Raw genomic sequence first — 17,162 nt, 5'->3', positions numbered from 1 at the left:
GCTTTGGGGTGGGGGGGCAGGGCCCCCCCTGCCCCAAAGCACCCACCCCCCATGTTGAGGGCATGCGGCCTGGAACAGCTCAGGAGGGGGGGGGGCACTCGCTCGTCCCCACCCCCTTTCCTGACCGGCCAGGCTGGTGCTCGGATAAGGGTCTGGTATGGATTTTGGGGGGGACCCCACTTCGTTTTTTCAGCATGGGGGTGCCCCTTAAAATCCATACCAGACTGAAGGGCCCGGTATACCCATGAAGGGGGAACCCATGCCGTATTTTTTTTTTTTTTTTTTTTAATTGCCGTGGAGTTCCCCCTAATTATGTGGTAATCAAAGTCGCGTCCCTGCTCATTGAAGTCGTGGGGCAAAGTCGGGTCCACAGTCATATGACTGACTTGGCAAAAATCGCACGACTTTGCAGTAGCACAAGTGTGAAAGGGGCCTCAAAGTAGTCCCTGCACTACTTTGGTCCAACTTCCATGCGAGTTGATGTCCATAGACCTCAATGTTAAACCCTCAAGTAGCACTAAGACACTATTTCAGTACGACTTTGTAAGCACAAGCCGAGAATGGTTAATGCCAAAGTTGTGGCAAAGTCGTACAAAATAGTACTGCTCCCAAATCGTGGCAAAATCGCGTCCACAAAATCACGGTAAAATCGCGCGACTTTGAGGTCGCACAAGTGTGAAAGGGGCCTTAAGGCCCCTTTCACACTGGGGCGGTTTGCAGGCGCTATTGCGCTAATAATAGCACCTGCAAACCGACCCGAAAGTGCCGCTGCTTTGATTCCAGTGTGAAAGCCCCGAGGGCTTTCACACTGGAGCGGTGCGCTAGCCGGACGGGAAAAAAAGTCCTGCTAGCAGCATCTTCTGGGCGGTGAAGGAGCGGAGTGTTTACCGCTCCTGCCCATTGAAATCAATGGGACAGCGCGGCTATACCGCCGGCAAAGCGCCTCTGCAGAGGCGCTTTGCGGTGGTTTTTAACCCTCTCTCGGCTGCTAGCGGGGGGTAAAACCGCCAGCGGCCGAATACCGATGGTAAAGTGCCGCTTACAATAGCGGCGCTTTACTGCCGACGCCGCACCAGTGTGAAAGGGCCCTAACCGATGATTGCTTTTTTTAAACACATTTCAGTTGTCAGCAGGGGAAATCCCACTGACAGCTAAAAGAACTGAGCCTGAAAGTATCCATTTCAGGTATCGGAAAATTTGCACGAGTATCGATACTCATGCAAATGCTTAGTATTGGCACCGATATCAGTGCAACCCTAATTAATCATAGTACATGTTCACATCGTACACTCATTCCATGCTATGCGTTACACACTCTGGCAGAGCGAACAAGTCCTTAAGCCTAACTCCAACTTTGACGTAACTTTTACATAGCTGCTGCTACATACAGTGCTGACAGCAAGTGCCCCTGCTAGGTTCCCGCCTGTGCAGTGTAATATTGATCTGCTTTTTAATGAAAGTTTGTATTGAAGCTGCAGTGTGACTTTTGGATTTGAGTTTTTAATGTGCATTTTACTACTGCAACTCACTCCTGCAAAGGCAGCCAACTGCAGGAGTGTTTGAAATCTGCCCCAGTCACTGCTACCCTTTGAGGAGCTAAATCCAACTGCCACTCCACTCATTACCATAGGGGATCATTTAAGCTTATAAATATAGGAGTATCCTGTATACTGTAGCAAGCACTTTCTCTAGATGCAGTCAAATACAGCTCAAATACACCTCATGTATTTGAGAGACAACTTTGGAGGATTGTGCATAGGAGGCACAGCAGACAACAGCATTGTCAGTCTGCGGTGGAGGGTAGTTTTAATCGTATCGGATATAAAACCACTAATACCCCTTTCACACTGGGGCGGTGGGTGCGTCGGCGGTAAATCGCCGTTATTTTAAGCGACACTTTACCGTCATATTTGCGGGGGTATTCGGCCACTAGCGGGGGCACTTTTAACACCCGGACAAAAAAGGGTTAAAACCACCCGCAAAGCGCTTTGCCGGTGTTATGGCCACGCTGCCCCATTGATTTCAATGGGCAGGAGCGGTGGAGGAGCGGTATACACACCGCTCCAAAGATTCTGCTAGCAGAACTTTTTTTACCGTCCTGCCAGTGCACCTCTCCTGTGTGAAAGCCCCTCTGGGCTTTCACACTAAAGAGACAGGAGCGGCTCTTTCAGGGCACTTTGCAGGCGCTATTTTTAGCGCTGTAGCGCCTGCAAAGCGCCCCAGTGTGAAAAAGGGGTCTAACTGAAGCTAAACTCCAGCTCACACTTTAGCCTAGGTTCACACTGACCTGCGGGAATGAAAAAAATGCAAAGTGGTTGGAGGGAAGCTTCAGAATGGCAAAGAGGTTTTTATTAGAGATTATGTGAGCAGACTGCAGTTCCTCTTTAATCAGGAGGGCTCAACCCTTTAAGTTTTTGGAAAATCGAAAGGACATTGAACAAATTGCAACATACAAACTTTAGGTTTATCTTTTTCAAACCACATTATAAAAAGGAGTCAACTAAAGATTGTCTGGGGAGTTGTCAGTGTTCCTTCACATGACTGTAAAATGCATGCGTGGCAGTCAAAATAATCCCACTGACCCCCATACAATATAAAACTGTTTCCACAGAAAAACATTTTCCTCAGTAATTGTCCCAGCTGCTCATCAATTTTGTTGCTTACGAAGGCCCATATAATTTTTGTAGGGGAAAAAAAAAAAAATAGTATACACAGTAACCGGTATAAGTCATATTGTAATTAAAAGGTTATTACATTTTTTTTCCTTTTCAATATGCAGTACTGTAATTTTCTGTAAAATTCAATGTAATATGACAATCTGGAGGCGTTGCGTACACTGTTGGTGTAGCATACACCCCCAGAAATTTAACTTGCTGCTTGGGCGATCGTAAAATCGGGAGCTATGGAGCCATCAGCTTGTGATTAAAGGTTCACTCTTTGGATGTACATAGTATGCCCAAAGAGCTGAATTGGTTAAATCTTTTGTAATGTACATACAAATCTTACGGGAACATGTAACATATTCCCAGAGGTGAACGTATCCTTTAACCCTTTCGCAGCCAGAGCAGTTTGTGTTTTTTTGCACATGTAAAGAAAAAAAAAAAAAAAGTTTTCAGGTCTGAAGATTACATAAAACCCATACATACACTTTTTTTCCCTGAAAGTCGACACCCCTAGAGAATTATGCAACACGATATTACTGCATATTTCAGATAAAAAAAAAAATAAATAAAAAAAACCCCACCACTACACAGTTAATTTAAGGGGGTACAAAAAAAAAAAAAAAAAGAGAAAATTATGCACCAAGTAAAAAGATACCCAACCCTAAACATGTCCGTACCCCATATTATCCATAGGCAATGCTTTAAAAAGCCCCCTATAGGTCAGTTTTTCGTTACAAAGGAGGTCTGGTGCTAGATTTATTGCTCTCATTCCAGAGTGTGCGGCGATATGCAACGTGTATCGCAATCAACGTCATTTGTATGTGCATATATGTGAGGGGGAGGGGTCTTGACAAGCTCTGCTTATGAGCACCCATGTGTATCACATCTCAAGCATGTCAGCTATATATGGCATATGCAAATTATACAACTGCTGACAGAATGACCACATGCCAATCAATACTGCTACAGATAATTTGACAACAGTACAGTGCAAACTACAAAAAAAGTTGGTCTGAAGCCAAGTAAAGATTCCATACAAATCAGACCCATCTAAAGTGTTTACATCTTGCAGCATAAAGCTTGCCATACACTAGTAGAATTTGCTTGAAGAACAGTCTTTAAAATTTTCTTATTGTTAGTGGGGTCAAATAGGAGTTTGTTTTCAACCACAGTGACAAGAAACTGAAGGAGCAGAATGGGAAAGTTTTCTCCAAAGAATGAATTTCTAATGTTGCATTTGGTTTTTGCTTGTTCCAAAATCTAAATGTTAAAAGAAAACAAAATTTTGGCGGTACTTTCGTGTGATATTCATCAGAATTTTTGTTTCTGTACAAATATTTGTTCACAAGTCTACTAGTGTATGACCATTCACCCTCAGAGAAAGATGCAGATATTGTTTATATAGGACTTAAAGCACCAATCCATTTTAGGCATAAATGTACCTGAAAATGGGAGTAGTGGGGTGTTTGGTGTAAGGGTAAGGGCAGCTCAAGTTAACCACTTACCTGTAGTACTTCCCACGCGCAAACCCCCTTCCCCCCCCTCCCTTCCTGTTCTTAGTCCGCTTCTGATCTTCTCTCCCTTTTCTAGTTCTTGCTAGCTTCCTTCTAAAGTACGGTACCTTTAGCTCTCAGGGTTATAGTTGGTACTTTCGATTACTACTGTTGAGGGTATACAATTTTGATTGTTAAAATTCCTAATCATTCTCTAAGCTCCAATGTTTAAAGTTTTGGACATACCGATTGGATTAGGGACTCATCATTCTTTTGTACTGTTAGTTAACCATGAGTACAGGGGGTCCCCGGGTTACAAACAAGTTAGGGACTATAGGTTTGTTCTTAAGTCGAATCTGTTTGTAAGTCGGAACAGGTACATTTTTTAAGTGTAGCTCCAGCCAAAAAAACTATTTTTAAGCTTTTTGGATAGCATAGGGAAGGGTTAACACCCCTGTAACATTTGTTTTGCTGTGTGTGCCCCTGTTCAGAAGATTTCACCTCACTTTCTGTCCCAATGACAATTGGATTTTTAAAATTTTGGGTTGTTGTGGAAACAAGCCTTGGTGATAAAGCATTAGTGGAGGTACCTTTTCCCCATAATAGCTCTTACAGGAGAGAATTTCCCTTCCTAGGGGTAGATTTCCTCTCACTTCCTGTTGTCCGCCTCTGTTTGTAAGTAGGAGTCGTTTGTAAGTCGGATGTTTGTAACTAGGGGACCCCCTGTATTATGTAAAGTGTACCTCCTTTCTATGTTGGTTTTGATGTCTGATCAACGCTATCTAGCTATGCATTTTCCTCTTTGTAAACAACCAATAAACATTGAAAGCAAAAATATTTACTGGTTCTGTCACTCACGAACATAGCCATAAAAGTTTTATAAAGGCAAACTTCATTGGTCTTTATTAGATAGGCTACATTTTTAATGACTTGGGCGTGAAAGTGATGTTCACATAGGTTTGGGTTTAAAGCAGAACCGGAGGCTCAATACTCACCTGTACAGCAGTCCTGCACCAGCATCATTTTCTGCATTCCAGTCTTCAGGACTTTTCATTGGCCAGAGGGGGATAACGTCACTCCTGCACATGTGCAGGAGCTACTCATCCCAGACCAGCCGGGTGCTGTAGGTCGAGTTGTGCAGCTCAGTTTACAGCACTAGAGAAAACAGTGAGCAGGCAGGGGCTAAGTGGTTAGCATATCCACCTAGCAGCACTATGGTCAGTATGAATACCAGCCACAACACTACCTGCCTGGAGTTTGCATGTTTTGCCTGTGTGGGTTTCCTCCGGGTACTCATGTGTCCTCCCACACTCCAAAGACATGCTGCTGAATTAATTGGCTCCTGTCTAAATTGTCCCTAGAATGAATGAATGAAAGTGAGGGACCTTAGATTATAAGCTCCTTGAAGGCAGGGACTGATGGGAATGTACACTATATATGTAAAGCTCTTCTGCAATAAAAGCCTGCCCACTATTTCATAGGGCTAGTTTACACTTGCTTCAAGACATGGCTTCAGACACGCTTTGTTAAAGCTCTCTGAACGCCAGTCAAAGCTCCTGTCACTAAATAAAATGGTTAGCTTACAGTCCTGTTCACACCTTGCTTTTGCTTGGTGCTTCAATGAGGCCTTGATGAACCTTTGGTATGGCTTCAAGCAAGCTTTACCATAGACTTCTATGGAGGCTTTGAAGCACCACTAAAGCTACATGGGGTATAATATTTTGAAGCAAAGCAAAAGCAAGGTGTAAACAGGACTGTAAGCTAACCATTTTATTTAGGGACAGGAGCTTTGACTACCGTTCAGATAACTTTAACCACTTACCAACCGGCCCATAGCTGAATGACGGCTACAGGCGGTCGAATAACTCTGGGAGGGCGTAGTATGACGTCCTTCCAGAATCCCGCTCACTCGAGAACATCAGTGACCGCCGGATCCAGCGGACCAGGCGCATCACAGATCATGGTAAACAGCTGCTGATAGCGGCCGTTTACCACGTGATCACTCCGTCAAATGAGGGAACGATCCCTAAAGTGGTAAAGTGCGAGGGGAGAGGGGGGAGATCGGTAGCAGCCGCGCTGTGGGCTGGAAGTGTAGTGCCCACAGCGCTGCTCAGTGCCCATTCCAGCCATCCATACCCATCCATACTCAACATACCCATCCATCCCCAGCCATACCCATTCATGGCTCATCCATGCCACATCAGTTCTCATCCATACCACATCCATGTCACTACAGTGCCTCACAAAAGTGTAATAGGTAGTCAAATTAGATTTGAAACTTATGTCCCTAGAACACCTGATGGTGCTCCCTGCATGTTGGTCCTCTCTATGTGGCCACGCTGTAGAAAAGTCTCTCACATGTGGTATCGCCATACTCAGGAGGATTAGGAGAATCTATTTTGGGGTGTAATTTTTGGTATGTACATGCTGTGTTAGAAACATTGTGTAAATGGACAACGTTGTGTAAAATAAAAATATTTTTTAAAAAAAAATGCGTTTTCATTTTCTTTACACATTTTCCAAAAACTTGTAGAAACAAAAATGACATGTTCAAAAGACTCAATATGCCTCAGATTATACATTGGGTTGTTTTCTTTCCAAAATGGGGTCTTTTTTGGGGCGTTTCCATCGTCCTGGTTCTCCAGGGCCTTCAAAAGTAAGCAGTAGTCGAGAAATGATGTGTGCAATTTATGCTCTAGGAAACACCTGATGGTGTGTAAAAGTCTCACACACGAGGTATCGCCATACTCAGGAGGAATAGAAGAATGTGTTTTGGGGTGTAATTTGTGCTATGCATATGCCGTGTGTGAGAAATAACCTGCTAATATAACAATGTTGTGAAAAAAATATATAAATAAAAAAAATAAATAAATAACTCTTGATTTTGCAAAGAATTGTGGGAAAAAACTACAACTTCAAAAAACTCACCATGCCTCTTACGAAATACCTTAGAATGTCTACTTTCCAAAAAAGGGGTCATTTGGGGGGGTATTTGTACTTTCTGGCTTGTTAGGGTCTCAAGAAATGAGATAGGCCTTCAGTACTTCAGGTGTGATCAATTTTCAGAGATTGGCACCATAGCTCGTGGACTCTATAACTTTCACAAAGACCAAATAATATCCACCGATTTGGGTTATTTTTACCAAAGATATGTAGTGGTATAAATTTTGGCCAAAACATAAGAAAAATTACTAATTTGCTAAATTTTATAAACCGAAACAAAGAAAAAAGCATTTTTTTTAACTGAATTTTCTGTCTTTTTTCTTTTATAGCGCAAAAAATAAAAAACCCAGCGGTAAATAAGCACCACCAAAAGAAAGCTCTATTTGTGTGAAAAAAAGGACAAAAATTTCATATAGGTACAGTGTTGCATGACTGAGTAATTGTCATTCAAAATGTGAGAGCACCGAAAACTGAAAATTGGTCTGGTTAGGAAGGGGCTTTAAGTGCCCAGTGGGTAAGTGGTTAAAGCATGTCCAAAGCCCTGTTTTGAAGCAAGTGTAAAACTAGCCGTTAATGTGTGTTGAAGCTGAAGCAAGTGTAAATGAGCCTTTACAGTGGAGCTTAACCACTTGCCAACCGGCTCACGCCGATATAAGTCGGCAAAATGGCACGGATGCGCATACTCACGTACCGGTACGTTGCGCACCCCCCCCCCCGGCGATCGGATTCATAGCAGAACCGATCAGTCTTCAGGTCCAGGCCAATGATTTCTGGCATAGACCTGCTGATCGGTTCTGGTGAATAAAAATACTTCCGTCTAAGTGTAAACACAGACAAGGGAAGCGATGTCATCTCCCTCTCTGGAATTCTTTTCCGTTCCAGAGAGGGGAGAGAGAACATCTTACCGTGAGTTGCACAACACTAACACCAGTACACTTGTCACCCCCGATTGCCCCCCAGTTAACCCCTTCACCAATTGCAGTTTTCAGATTTTTCATTGATCACTGCACTGGTGTCACTTGTGACTCTAATCAGTGTCAGGGAAATTAATAGCAGCCCCGTTAGGTCTAGGGTACCCCCTCCAAACCCCCCAATAAAAGGTTAAACCCCTTGATTCCCCCCACCAGTTAACATTTCCACCCCCTGTCTCAGTGCCACTAATAGATCTTTTTTCTGATCGCCGTATTAGTGTCACGGGTGACGCTAGTTAGTTTCACAGTCAGGTTTTTATAGCGTCAGGTACCCCCATATTATTACTCAATAAAAGGTTTTAACCCCTTGATTGCCCCCTAGTTAACCCTTTCACCAGTGATCACCATATTGGTGTCACGGGTGATGCTGGTTAGTTTTTTTTTTTTTTTTTTTTTTTTAAATAGCATCAGGGCACCTGTCATATATTACCCAATAAAGGTTTAACCCCCTGATCACCTGGCGGGTGACATCAGTTTTTAATGTCATTCAGGGTCTGCATCGCCCCAGGCAGTCAGATTAGTGCCAGTAGCGCTAACACCCACGTACCATACACCTCCCTTAGTAGTATAGTGTCTGAACGGATCAAGATCTGATCAGATCTATACTAGCATTCCCAGTAGTTTAGGGTTCCCAAAAACACAGCGTTAGCAGGATCAGCCCAGATACCTGCGTTTAGCCCACCCAAGTGCAGTATCAAAATCGATTACTGTCACTTACAAAAACACATAACTGCAGCGTTCGCAGGACAGGCCTGATCCCTGCGAACACTAACAGTTTTTTTTTGTAGCGTTTGAAGCAGTCACTGACAGTCAGGTGCTCTTTTTTCCTGTGCATTTCACTAGTTGTACCAGTAAATTTAGATGCCACAATGTCCAAGCGAATATATACTAGTGAAGAGGCCTACACGTTTCTGAGCATGACAGATGAGATTGAAGAGGAAGTCACCCATCTGTCAGATTCAGAATACGATCCTGTAGTCGCAGCCGCACCCTGACAGATAGCTCTGACGAAGGAGTAGTGGTCCCTGCCAAGGTCAGGCATACCCGACCCTGTTCTGCTGCTGTTGAGGTGCAAGAACCGCAGGGCTCTCGTATGGAGCAGAGAGCCCGTACTAGTGCCGCTCATCCTTCTGGTGAACTGGCAAGCACCAGAGACCTAGTACACCCCGGTCGTAGTCAAACCAGCACTGCAGTATCACGTGGTGACGTGGCGTGTCCCATAAGTGCAGTTCAAGCTGGTGAGGTGGCTAGCACAACTAGTGTCCCACAGCCCCAAAGACGACAAAGACAGGCCCGTCAAGCCCATCGTGGCCTTCCTGCTGCATTTGCCAATCCGAATTGGGAGCCCACAACTTCTGCAGCACCCGTACTTCCCCCATTCACTGGCCAACCCGGAATTCAGGTGGTTTTAGGTCACTTGATTTTTATTTGCCGTTTTTCACAGAAGATCTCTATAGATCTGGACCAAAGCAATTTGTATGCTGGTCAATTCATCACAGCTAATCCCCAGTTGACTCTTGCCAGAGATTAGAGACCTATCATGGTCTCCGAATTTAAGACTTTCTGGGCCTATCCCGCCTCATGGGCATAACTAAAAAAGTAGTGGTCATATTGGTTCACTGACCCAAATCACCATATGCCTGTGTGCTCTGCCTCCATGACCAGGGATAGATATGAGCAGATCTTGCAATTTATGTTCTTCAACGACAATGAACTCGGTCATCCTCGAGGTGACCATGAATACAATCGGCTCCAAGAAATTCGGCCCCAGGTAAACCACTTCAACCAACAGTTTGCAGCCTTGTTTACTCCAGATCAAGTTGTCTGCGTGGACGAGTCTGCGATTAAGTTTTCTGGACGCTTGTCATTCAAACAGTATGTTCCCAGCAAGCGAGCCAGATATGGGGTCAAGATGTATAAGCTCCGTGACAGGGCAAAAGGCTATACATATAGTTTTATGGTTTACGAGGGAAAAGATAGTCACGTGGAGCCAGAGAACTGCCCAAACTACATAGGGAGCGCTGGTAAAACTTGGCGTCACCCTTATGCAGAAAGGGGTACCACTTGTATGTGAACAATTATTACACAAGCCTGCCACTTTTTAGTCACTTGTTTGATCATGGAATTGGCGCATTTGGCACTGTGCAATCTAATTGCCGGGGCTTACCCCAGCGGCTTGTAGATTCCCGTCTTAGGCTGGGGGAGAGAGCCTGCTTGAGAAGTAATAATTTGTCCGCAGTGAAGTGGAGGGATTCACTGAATGTTTTCGTTCTGTCCTCCCTTCATGCAGACATGCCGATCCAAATTCAAAGGGCAACTGGTGTTGTAGAGAAACCCCTCTGTGTCCACGAATATAACCTCAAGGACCAGTTGATAGCGCTGTACTTAATTGCCTGTAAGGCCAGACGCTGGTATAAAATAAAAAAAAAATGTGTCTATACACAAAACCCCCACAAATTACCCCATTTTGGAAAGTAGACACCCCAAGGTATTTACCCACACTATCTGTTGGGGTTTTACATTAACAATCTGTCTACGATCAGGTCTACTGGGGCCAAGCCCCGCACTGACATCCAATTGCCCCATACTTTTTCAAACGTAGGCAGGTTACCTCTATGTGCATAGATCAATTTTTCATACCTAAGCACAGTATGTGATCTATCCACATCTGCTACATTGGAACCTTTAGGAGATCCAATGTAGTAGAATGAGTCTGCAAGCCTGAAACAGAGCTCTGCTAGCTGCCTCCCTAAGGAAATTATCCTGCACCACCTCCTCTAAGACCCCTTTCACACAGGAGGAGTTTTTCAGGCGCTACAGCGCTAAAAATAGCGCCTGCATAGCGTCTGAAAAAAGCCTCAGCTGCAAACCCAGTGTGAAAGCCCGAGTGCTTTCACACTGGGGCGCTGCGTTGGCAGGGTGTCACAAAAAGTCCTGCCAGCAGCTTCTTTGCAGCGGTGAATATACCGCTCCTGCCCATTTAAAACAATAGGTCAGCGCCGCCCTACCGCCGGCAAAGCGCCGCTGCAGCGGTGTTTGCGGGCGGATTTAACCCTTTTTTCGGCTGCTAGCGGGGGTTAAAACTGCCCCGCTAGCGGCCGAATAGCGCCGCTAAAACAGTGCTAAAAATAGCGTCACTCTACCGGCGATGCAGCTCAGTGTGAAAAGGGTCTAAAATGCCTAAAAGGCATGGCTTAGGGTCTCAGTGGAAAAAGCGCTATTAGGTGTTCTCAATATTGACTCCCAGTATCGATGAAGTGTAATCTCAGTAAAATGTATAGTTGACAGTCTATTGGACATGTTCATAGAGCATAAGCGCACCGTCTCTAATGCTTCCTCCCGTTGGTCACTCGAAATATCCCCTATGTCCCATCTTAGTTTAGCAGAATTGGGACAATGTTCCAGGTAGTCAGGCAGGAGTATAGCGTAACATCTGGATATATAACCTTTGGTTGAGGATGAGGATTGCATCCTATGAAATATTGGAGTCCGGGACATTACCATATTTTCCAGTGAATGTTCAGCCCGAATAGCTTTGCTGCAGCTGAAGGTAATTGAAATGCATATTTTGTGGAACCCCATACCTAGTCTGAAGCTGAGCAAAGGACATCAATTTGCCATTCTCCAATATGTGTCCGAGATGCAACTCCTACTGCACACCACAGAGCTGTATGTTTTACTTTTCCCAGTTCAGGGTACATCTGATTATTCCAAATGGCACTAGACTGGGTGTATTCCAAAACCTGTTGCACCTTTGCTTAACCTTCAGCCAAATTTTGTGTATAAGCCTGTACGTAGGATATTGCCTATTAGGCTTAGAAATAAGTTGTGCTTCCAGTCCCTCAGCCAATGTTCTGGCCCTACAAAAGTTCATCATAATGAATCAACGTGGAGTCCTTAACTTCACAGCATGTGTCCGAAGCCATAGCCCCCATTAGGTGCTGTAGCTGAGAGGCTAAGTAGTAGAGCCATGGGTTGTGGAAAGCTAGGCTCCCCCCTCTATCTTTTTCCCAGTTGCTCTAACTTGAACCTGGCATGGCCACCTTGCCTTTTTATTACATGAAATCTAGAACGGGAGAAAGGGAATCAAATTCTGCCAGTGTCTCTCTGAAAGAAAATGGGAAATGCTAGGAGTACCTTACCAGGAGATTGATGTAATCAGTTTCAGCACCAGACGGACAGATACAGGGTCTGAGCATCATTTATAACAAAAAAAGCGCTGTTTGACCAAATCTGGTCATTGCCTAAGGTGAGTGGCCAATTCACATTTAGGTGGCTGGTGGAGGTTTTATATATATTTCCACGAACAGATCACAATTTTGGGCACAGATTGGAACAGGGGTGAACTGTATGCGGATGAAACACCGGTTTACCTGCTTTCACAATTGGATTATTCACCACTATATGGACATGTATTTAGTTTTTTTCTGAATATTAATAAATTTCATTTAGGATTTTACGTTTAGCATGGTACATGGATTATGGTCAAAGAGTATTTAGGTGCATAGGAAGGATGGTTGGTGGAATAAAATATTATATATATTATTTTTTGTTTTTTTTACTTTCACAGAGGACAAAATTAGAAGGAGCACACCATTTACTATTATCATTTATAATTCAGTGTGAGGTCACTAATGGTCGGATCGTGGAAATTTTTATTTATATACATAGCAGCACACAAGTATTTCAAACACATATCAATCACATAATGGTATATCATTAATTTCTATGCAACATAGATGAGCCATGATGCAGTGACACATTGAGGTGCACTGTGTTGTATAAAAACGTAGCAGGTCTATTTTTATGCAAGGCACTGCAATGATCCCAAGGAGGTATATAGAAAATTGTTTTGGCTGAGCGACACAGCTCAACTGAAGCATTCTGAATAGGTCTATAAAAATTCTATAGCATCTCCATAAATAAATTTAACAAAAGATAAAATGATTTATATATTAACCGCTTCTGAACCGCCCATTTAGTGCGGCAGGGTGCCTCGGATGTGCAAAACAAGGTACCTGTATGTTGCTGTTTCTTCCAGGTCTGGGGTGCGCGCGCCACTGGCGGCATGCTCCGACTGTGATTGGGCACAGTGGGAGCCAATCAGCAGGTCCGGCGGATGCGATGTCTGCTGGGACTCACTGATTGTTGACAGGAGAGGCAGAATGACTGTCTGTGTAAACAAGGCAGACTGCCATTCTGTCAGATAGGAAGAGAGAGATCTTGTGTTTCTGCTAAGCAAGAACACAGATCTCTCTTCGTCCAGTTAACCCATCCCCCACGCAGTTAGAAAGCACTCCCTAGGAGCACACCCCTAACCCTTTGATCACCCCTGATGTTAACCCCTTCCCTGCCAGTGTCATTAGTACAGTGACAGTGCATTTTTTTTTAGCACTGATCACTGTATTAGTGCCACTGGTTCCCAAAAAGTGTCACTTTGTGTCCGATTTGTCTGCCGCAATGTTGCAGTCCCGGGAAAAAAAAAAAAAAAAAAGTCGCAGAATTTTACTAGTAAAAATTAAAATGCCATAAAAATATACCATAAATTTGCAGACGCTATAACTTTTGTGCAAGCCAATTAAATGTTTATTTTTTTTTTTTTTTTACCAGAAATATGTAGAACACATATTGGCCTAAATTGATGAAGAAATTCAACTTTTTACTTTTTTTTTTTTTTTTTTTTTAATGGCATAGGCTTTAGAGCAGAAAGTAAAAAAAAGAAATTATATTTTTTTCCCCCCAAAATGGTTGGTCTTTTTGTATATATGGCAACAAAAAAAAAAAAAAAAAAAAAAAAAACAAAACAGCAGAGGTGATCAAACATCACAAAAAGTAAGCGCTATTTGTGGGGGTAAAAAAAAAGGACATAAATTTTGTTTAGATACAGCGTTGATCGACCGCGCAATTGTGAGTTAAAATAACGCAGTGCTGCATCGCTAAAAATGGCCTGGTCAGGAAAGGGGGGGTGAAAACTTCCGGGCTGAAGTGGTTAAAGCGGAATTCCTCCCACATATTTTTTTTTTTCTTTTAGGCTTTCCCTTTGCTTGTATGTGTTAATATACATTAACGCATGTATATATTTAAATCCCGTTCCCAGTAATTTTTTTTTTTTTTTTTTTTTATAAATTTACTTACCTTATTTTCGTGTTCCTGAGCGATTCCATCTTGATTGTGGGCATGTGAGAAGCCCACTAGAACTCTCTTCCGAGATAAGTGCGAGCTGACTACCCAGCATGCACCTCCCGATCTCACGCACTGCAAGTCGGGCGTAGCACTGAGAGCGTAAAAGAACGTGATGATGCAAGCCTTCGGCGCTGCCCACTGACTTCTGAGAAAACCATGACACACATCTCCCAGGAGCACAGGCGTCACGGGATATGACATAAATCGCCACGGCACAGAAGTGGCAGATTAGAAGGGACCCCATGGCAACAACGCAAAGTAAAAAAATTGTTGCCCAAATGTTGCTCATGCTCAAAGATGTAAAAATATTTTATTATGGGTGGAACTCTACTATAAAATGAGTAAAAAAAAAAAAATAATAATCATCATCATCATCATCATCATCATCTATAAACTAATCCTTGGTGACCATGCCAATTCCATTATGATTATGTCCTGAGCTGTTTGCAGTGAATGTCAGCAGGCAGGAGAGAAGTGCCCTTCCCCCAGACAAGTGACAGGCTCGTGTCTCTTTAAAGCTCCTCGCACATGTGAGTGTAGAGTGAGGACCCTGGCGTGAGGGGGTCAGTGCGCAGGCGCAGAGCGGTGTGTCACTGGCAGTAGTCGGAGCCCCGGGCCACAGAGCAGCAGCCGAGGGCAGCCACACAAAGGGGGAGGAGGAGGTGGTGGGGAGGCAGTCTGAACACAACACAGCAGCCCCGGCCAGGAAGGGCACAAAGTTTCCCCCCGGGGGTGCGCTCCCCTCTATCCTGACAGGAACACAAAGAGGCGCCCACAGACGGGCCGGTCCTATATTACAAAGGGGATTCCCTGGCTCTAACGCATGACAACTGCGTATTTTCCGCGTCCGGATTCCCCTCCTGGTGACCCCCCCCCGGAGCCTGTCAGCCCTTCCTGCCGCTCTCTCACGTACAGCCGGTAGGCAGGCAGCTGCCTCTAACAACAGCCCCCCTCCTCCTCCCTCTCCCTCCTTGCCTCTATACAGCACAGCCGTGTGCCCCGGGCTCCCCTCACACACGCCGGCGCTGTCCCCTCACCCTCCCTCCTTCCCTCTGTCTTCCCTTGTTACCCAGGGAGGAGGCACGTTACCTGCTAGCTGCCTCCGCAGCAGGAGCGCCGACTGCGGCTCCGTCATGCTGTCTCCCGACGTGTTCAGTACTGGCTGACAACACGAACGGACGACCCAGAAGAGGAGGGAGCAGGCAGCTGGTCCGAGCCGTCACCTCTTTCCCCCTCCCCGGCTCTTCACTCTCTCTGTCCCTCTCACTCTGCGCTCGGAGCCCCCTTCGCGCATGCGCGGATATAGCCCTCCCCCCCACACCGTGACCTATACACCGGGCGATGGGGGGAAGGAGATCACGTGGCGCCATCTTGGGGAGGTCGGATTACGGTAGACATTTTAGGAAGGTCAGGGGAACGTGGGTATGGCTCGTGTCTGGGCTGTGCAGTGCTGTTGGTGGGGGCTCGCAGTTCTGTAGTAATGAGGAGGCTGTGATTGGAGTGATCAGGGGTGCTGTACATCTACACCAAAACCTTGTCATCAAGTGCCACAGCTAGACACTCAGTTATTGTCCTCAAACCAATGTTATACTGCTTCTCACGGATGGCACACTAATTTTGTGCCCCCCCCCATGCTTTGATCAGAAACCAATGAGTTTGTGGACTGGCCACCAGTGTCCTAGCAACCGATAACACTATACATTATTGGTTGCTAGGAAGCAGACAGCTGACCTGTACAGTGTAATGGGTTTTTATGCGGCAAGTGGCAACGCTCCAGTTACCACACCTAGTTTGTGTGTCCCCCACTTCAGTTGCTAGCATGCAGACCAATGCATGCGGCCCAGCAGCCAGTGTCCTAGCAACCAATGACACTATACATTATTGGTTGCTAGGATGCAGGCAGCTGGCCTGTACAGTTCCATTAACTGTCATGGGGCAGATGACAACACTCCAGATGCCACACCCAGTTTTTATGACACCCCCCCACTTCAGTTGCTAAGATGAAGGCACAACAACCAATGCATGCGGCCCAGCTGCCAGTGTCCTAGCAACCAATGACTCTATACGATACGGATTGAGGCAGCTGCCCTGTACACTGCCATTGGTTTTTATGGGACAGATGGCAACACTCCAGATTCCATAACCAATTTTTGTGCTCCCCACTTCAGGTGCTAGGATGCTGAAACAGCAACTAATGTTGTGCAGCCCAGCTGCCAGTGTCCTAGCAACCAATGACACTATACATTATTGGTTGCTCGGATGCAGACAGCTACCCTCTACAATGCCATAGGTTGTTATGGGGCAGATGGCAACACTCCAGATTCCACACCCAATTTTTGTGCCCCCCACTTCAGTTGTTAGGATGCAGTCACAACAACCATTGCTGTGCAGTCCAGCTGCCAGTGTCCTGGCAACCAATGAGACTACATTATTGGTTGCTAGGATGCAGGCAGCTGCCCTGTACAATGTCATAGGTTGTTATGGGGCAGATGGCAACACTCCAGATTCCACATCCAATTTTTGTGCCCCCCACCTCAGTTGCTAGGATGCAGTCACAGCAACCATTGCTGTGTGGTGCAGCTGCCATTGTCCTAGCAACCACTAATGCCCCGTACACACGGTCAGATTTTCCGACGGAAAATGTGCGATCGGAGCGTGTTGGACATTCCGACCGTGTGTGGGCTCCATCGGACATTTTCCATCGGATTTTCTGACGCACAAAGTTTGAGAGCAGGCTATAAAATTTTCTGACAACAAAATCCGATCGCGTCAATTCCGACCGTGTGTGGCCAGTTCCGACGCACAAAGTGCCACGCACGCTCAGAAGAAATTCCGAGATGGAACAGCTCGGTCTGGTAAAATTAGCGTTAGCAATGGATACAGCACTTTCGTCACGCTGCAATGTAAAA

At 45.1% G+C, this 17,162-nt stretch overlaps 1 protein-coding gene across 1 annotated transcript in view; it reads right to left on the bottom strand.

Moving 5' to 3' along the window:
* The window catches only part of UBE2G1 (ubiquitin conjugating enzyme E2 G1), a 77,745-nt gene extending 62,222 nt beyond the window's left edge, over positions 1-15,523 (bottom strand). Inside the window, exon 1 of the mRNA XM_073615046.1 lies at positions 15,343-15,523. Coding sequence (XP_073471147.1) covers positions 15,343-15,388 — 46 coding nt within the window. The 5' untranslated portion in view covers positions 15,389-15,523. The remainder of the gene's footprint in view (positions 1-15,342) is intronic.
* Between the last annotated feature and the right edge of the window lie 1,639 nt (positions 15,524-17,162).

This window comes from Aquarana catesbeiana, linkage group LG02 (genome assembly GCF_042186555.1).
Source record: "Aquarana catesbeiana isolate 2022-GZ linkage group LG02, ASM4218655v1, whole genome shotgun sequence".
Lineage (NCBI taxonomy): Eukaryota > Metazoa > Chordata > Amphibia > Anura > Ranidae > Aquarana > Aquarana catesbeiana.
The sequence above is the reverse complement of the archived record's forward strand: the minus strand, read 5'-3'. Positions and strand labels throughout refer to the sequence as shown.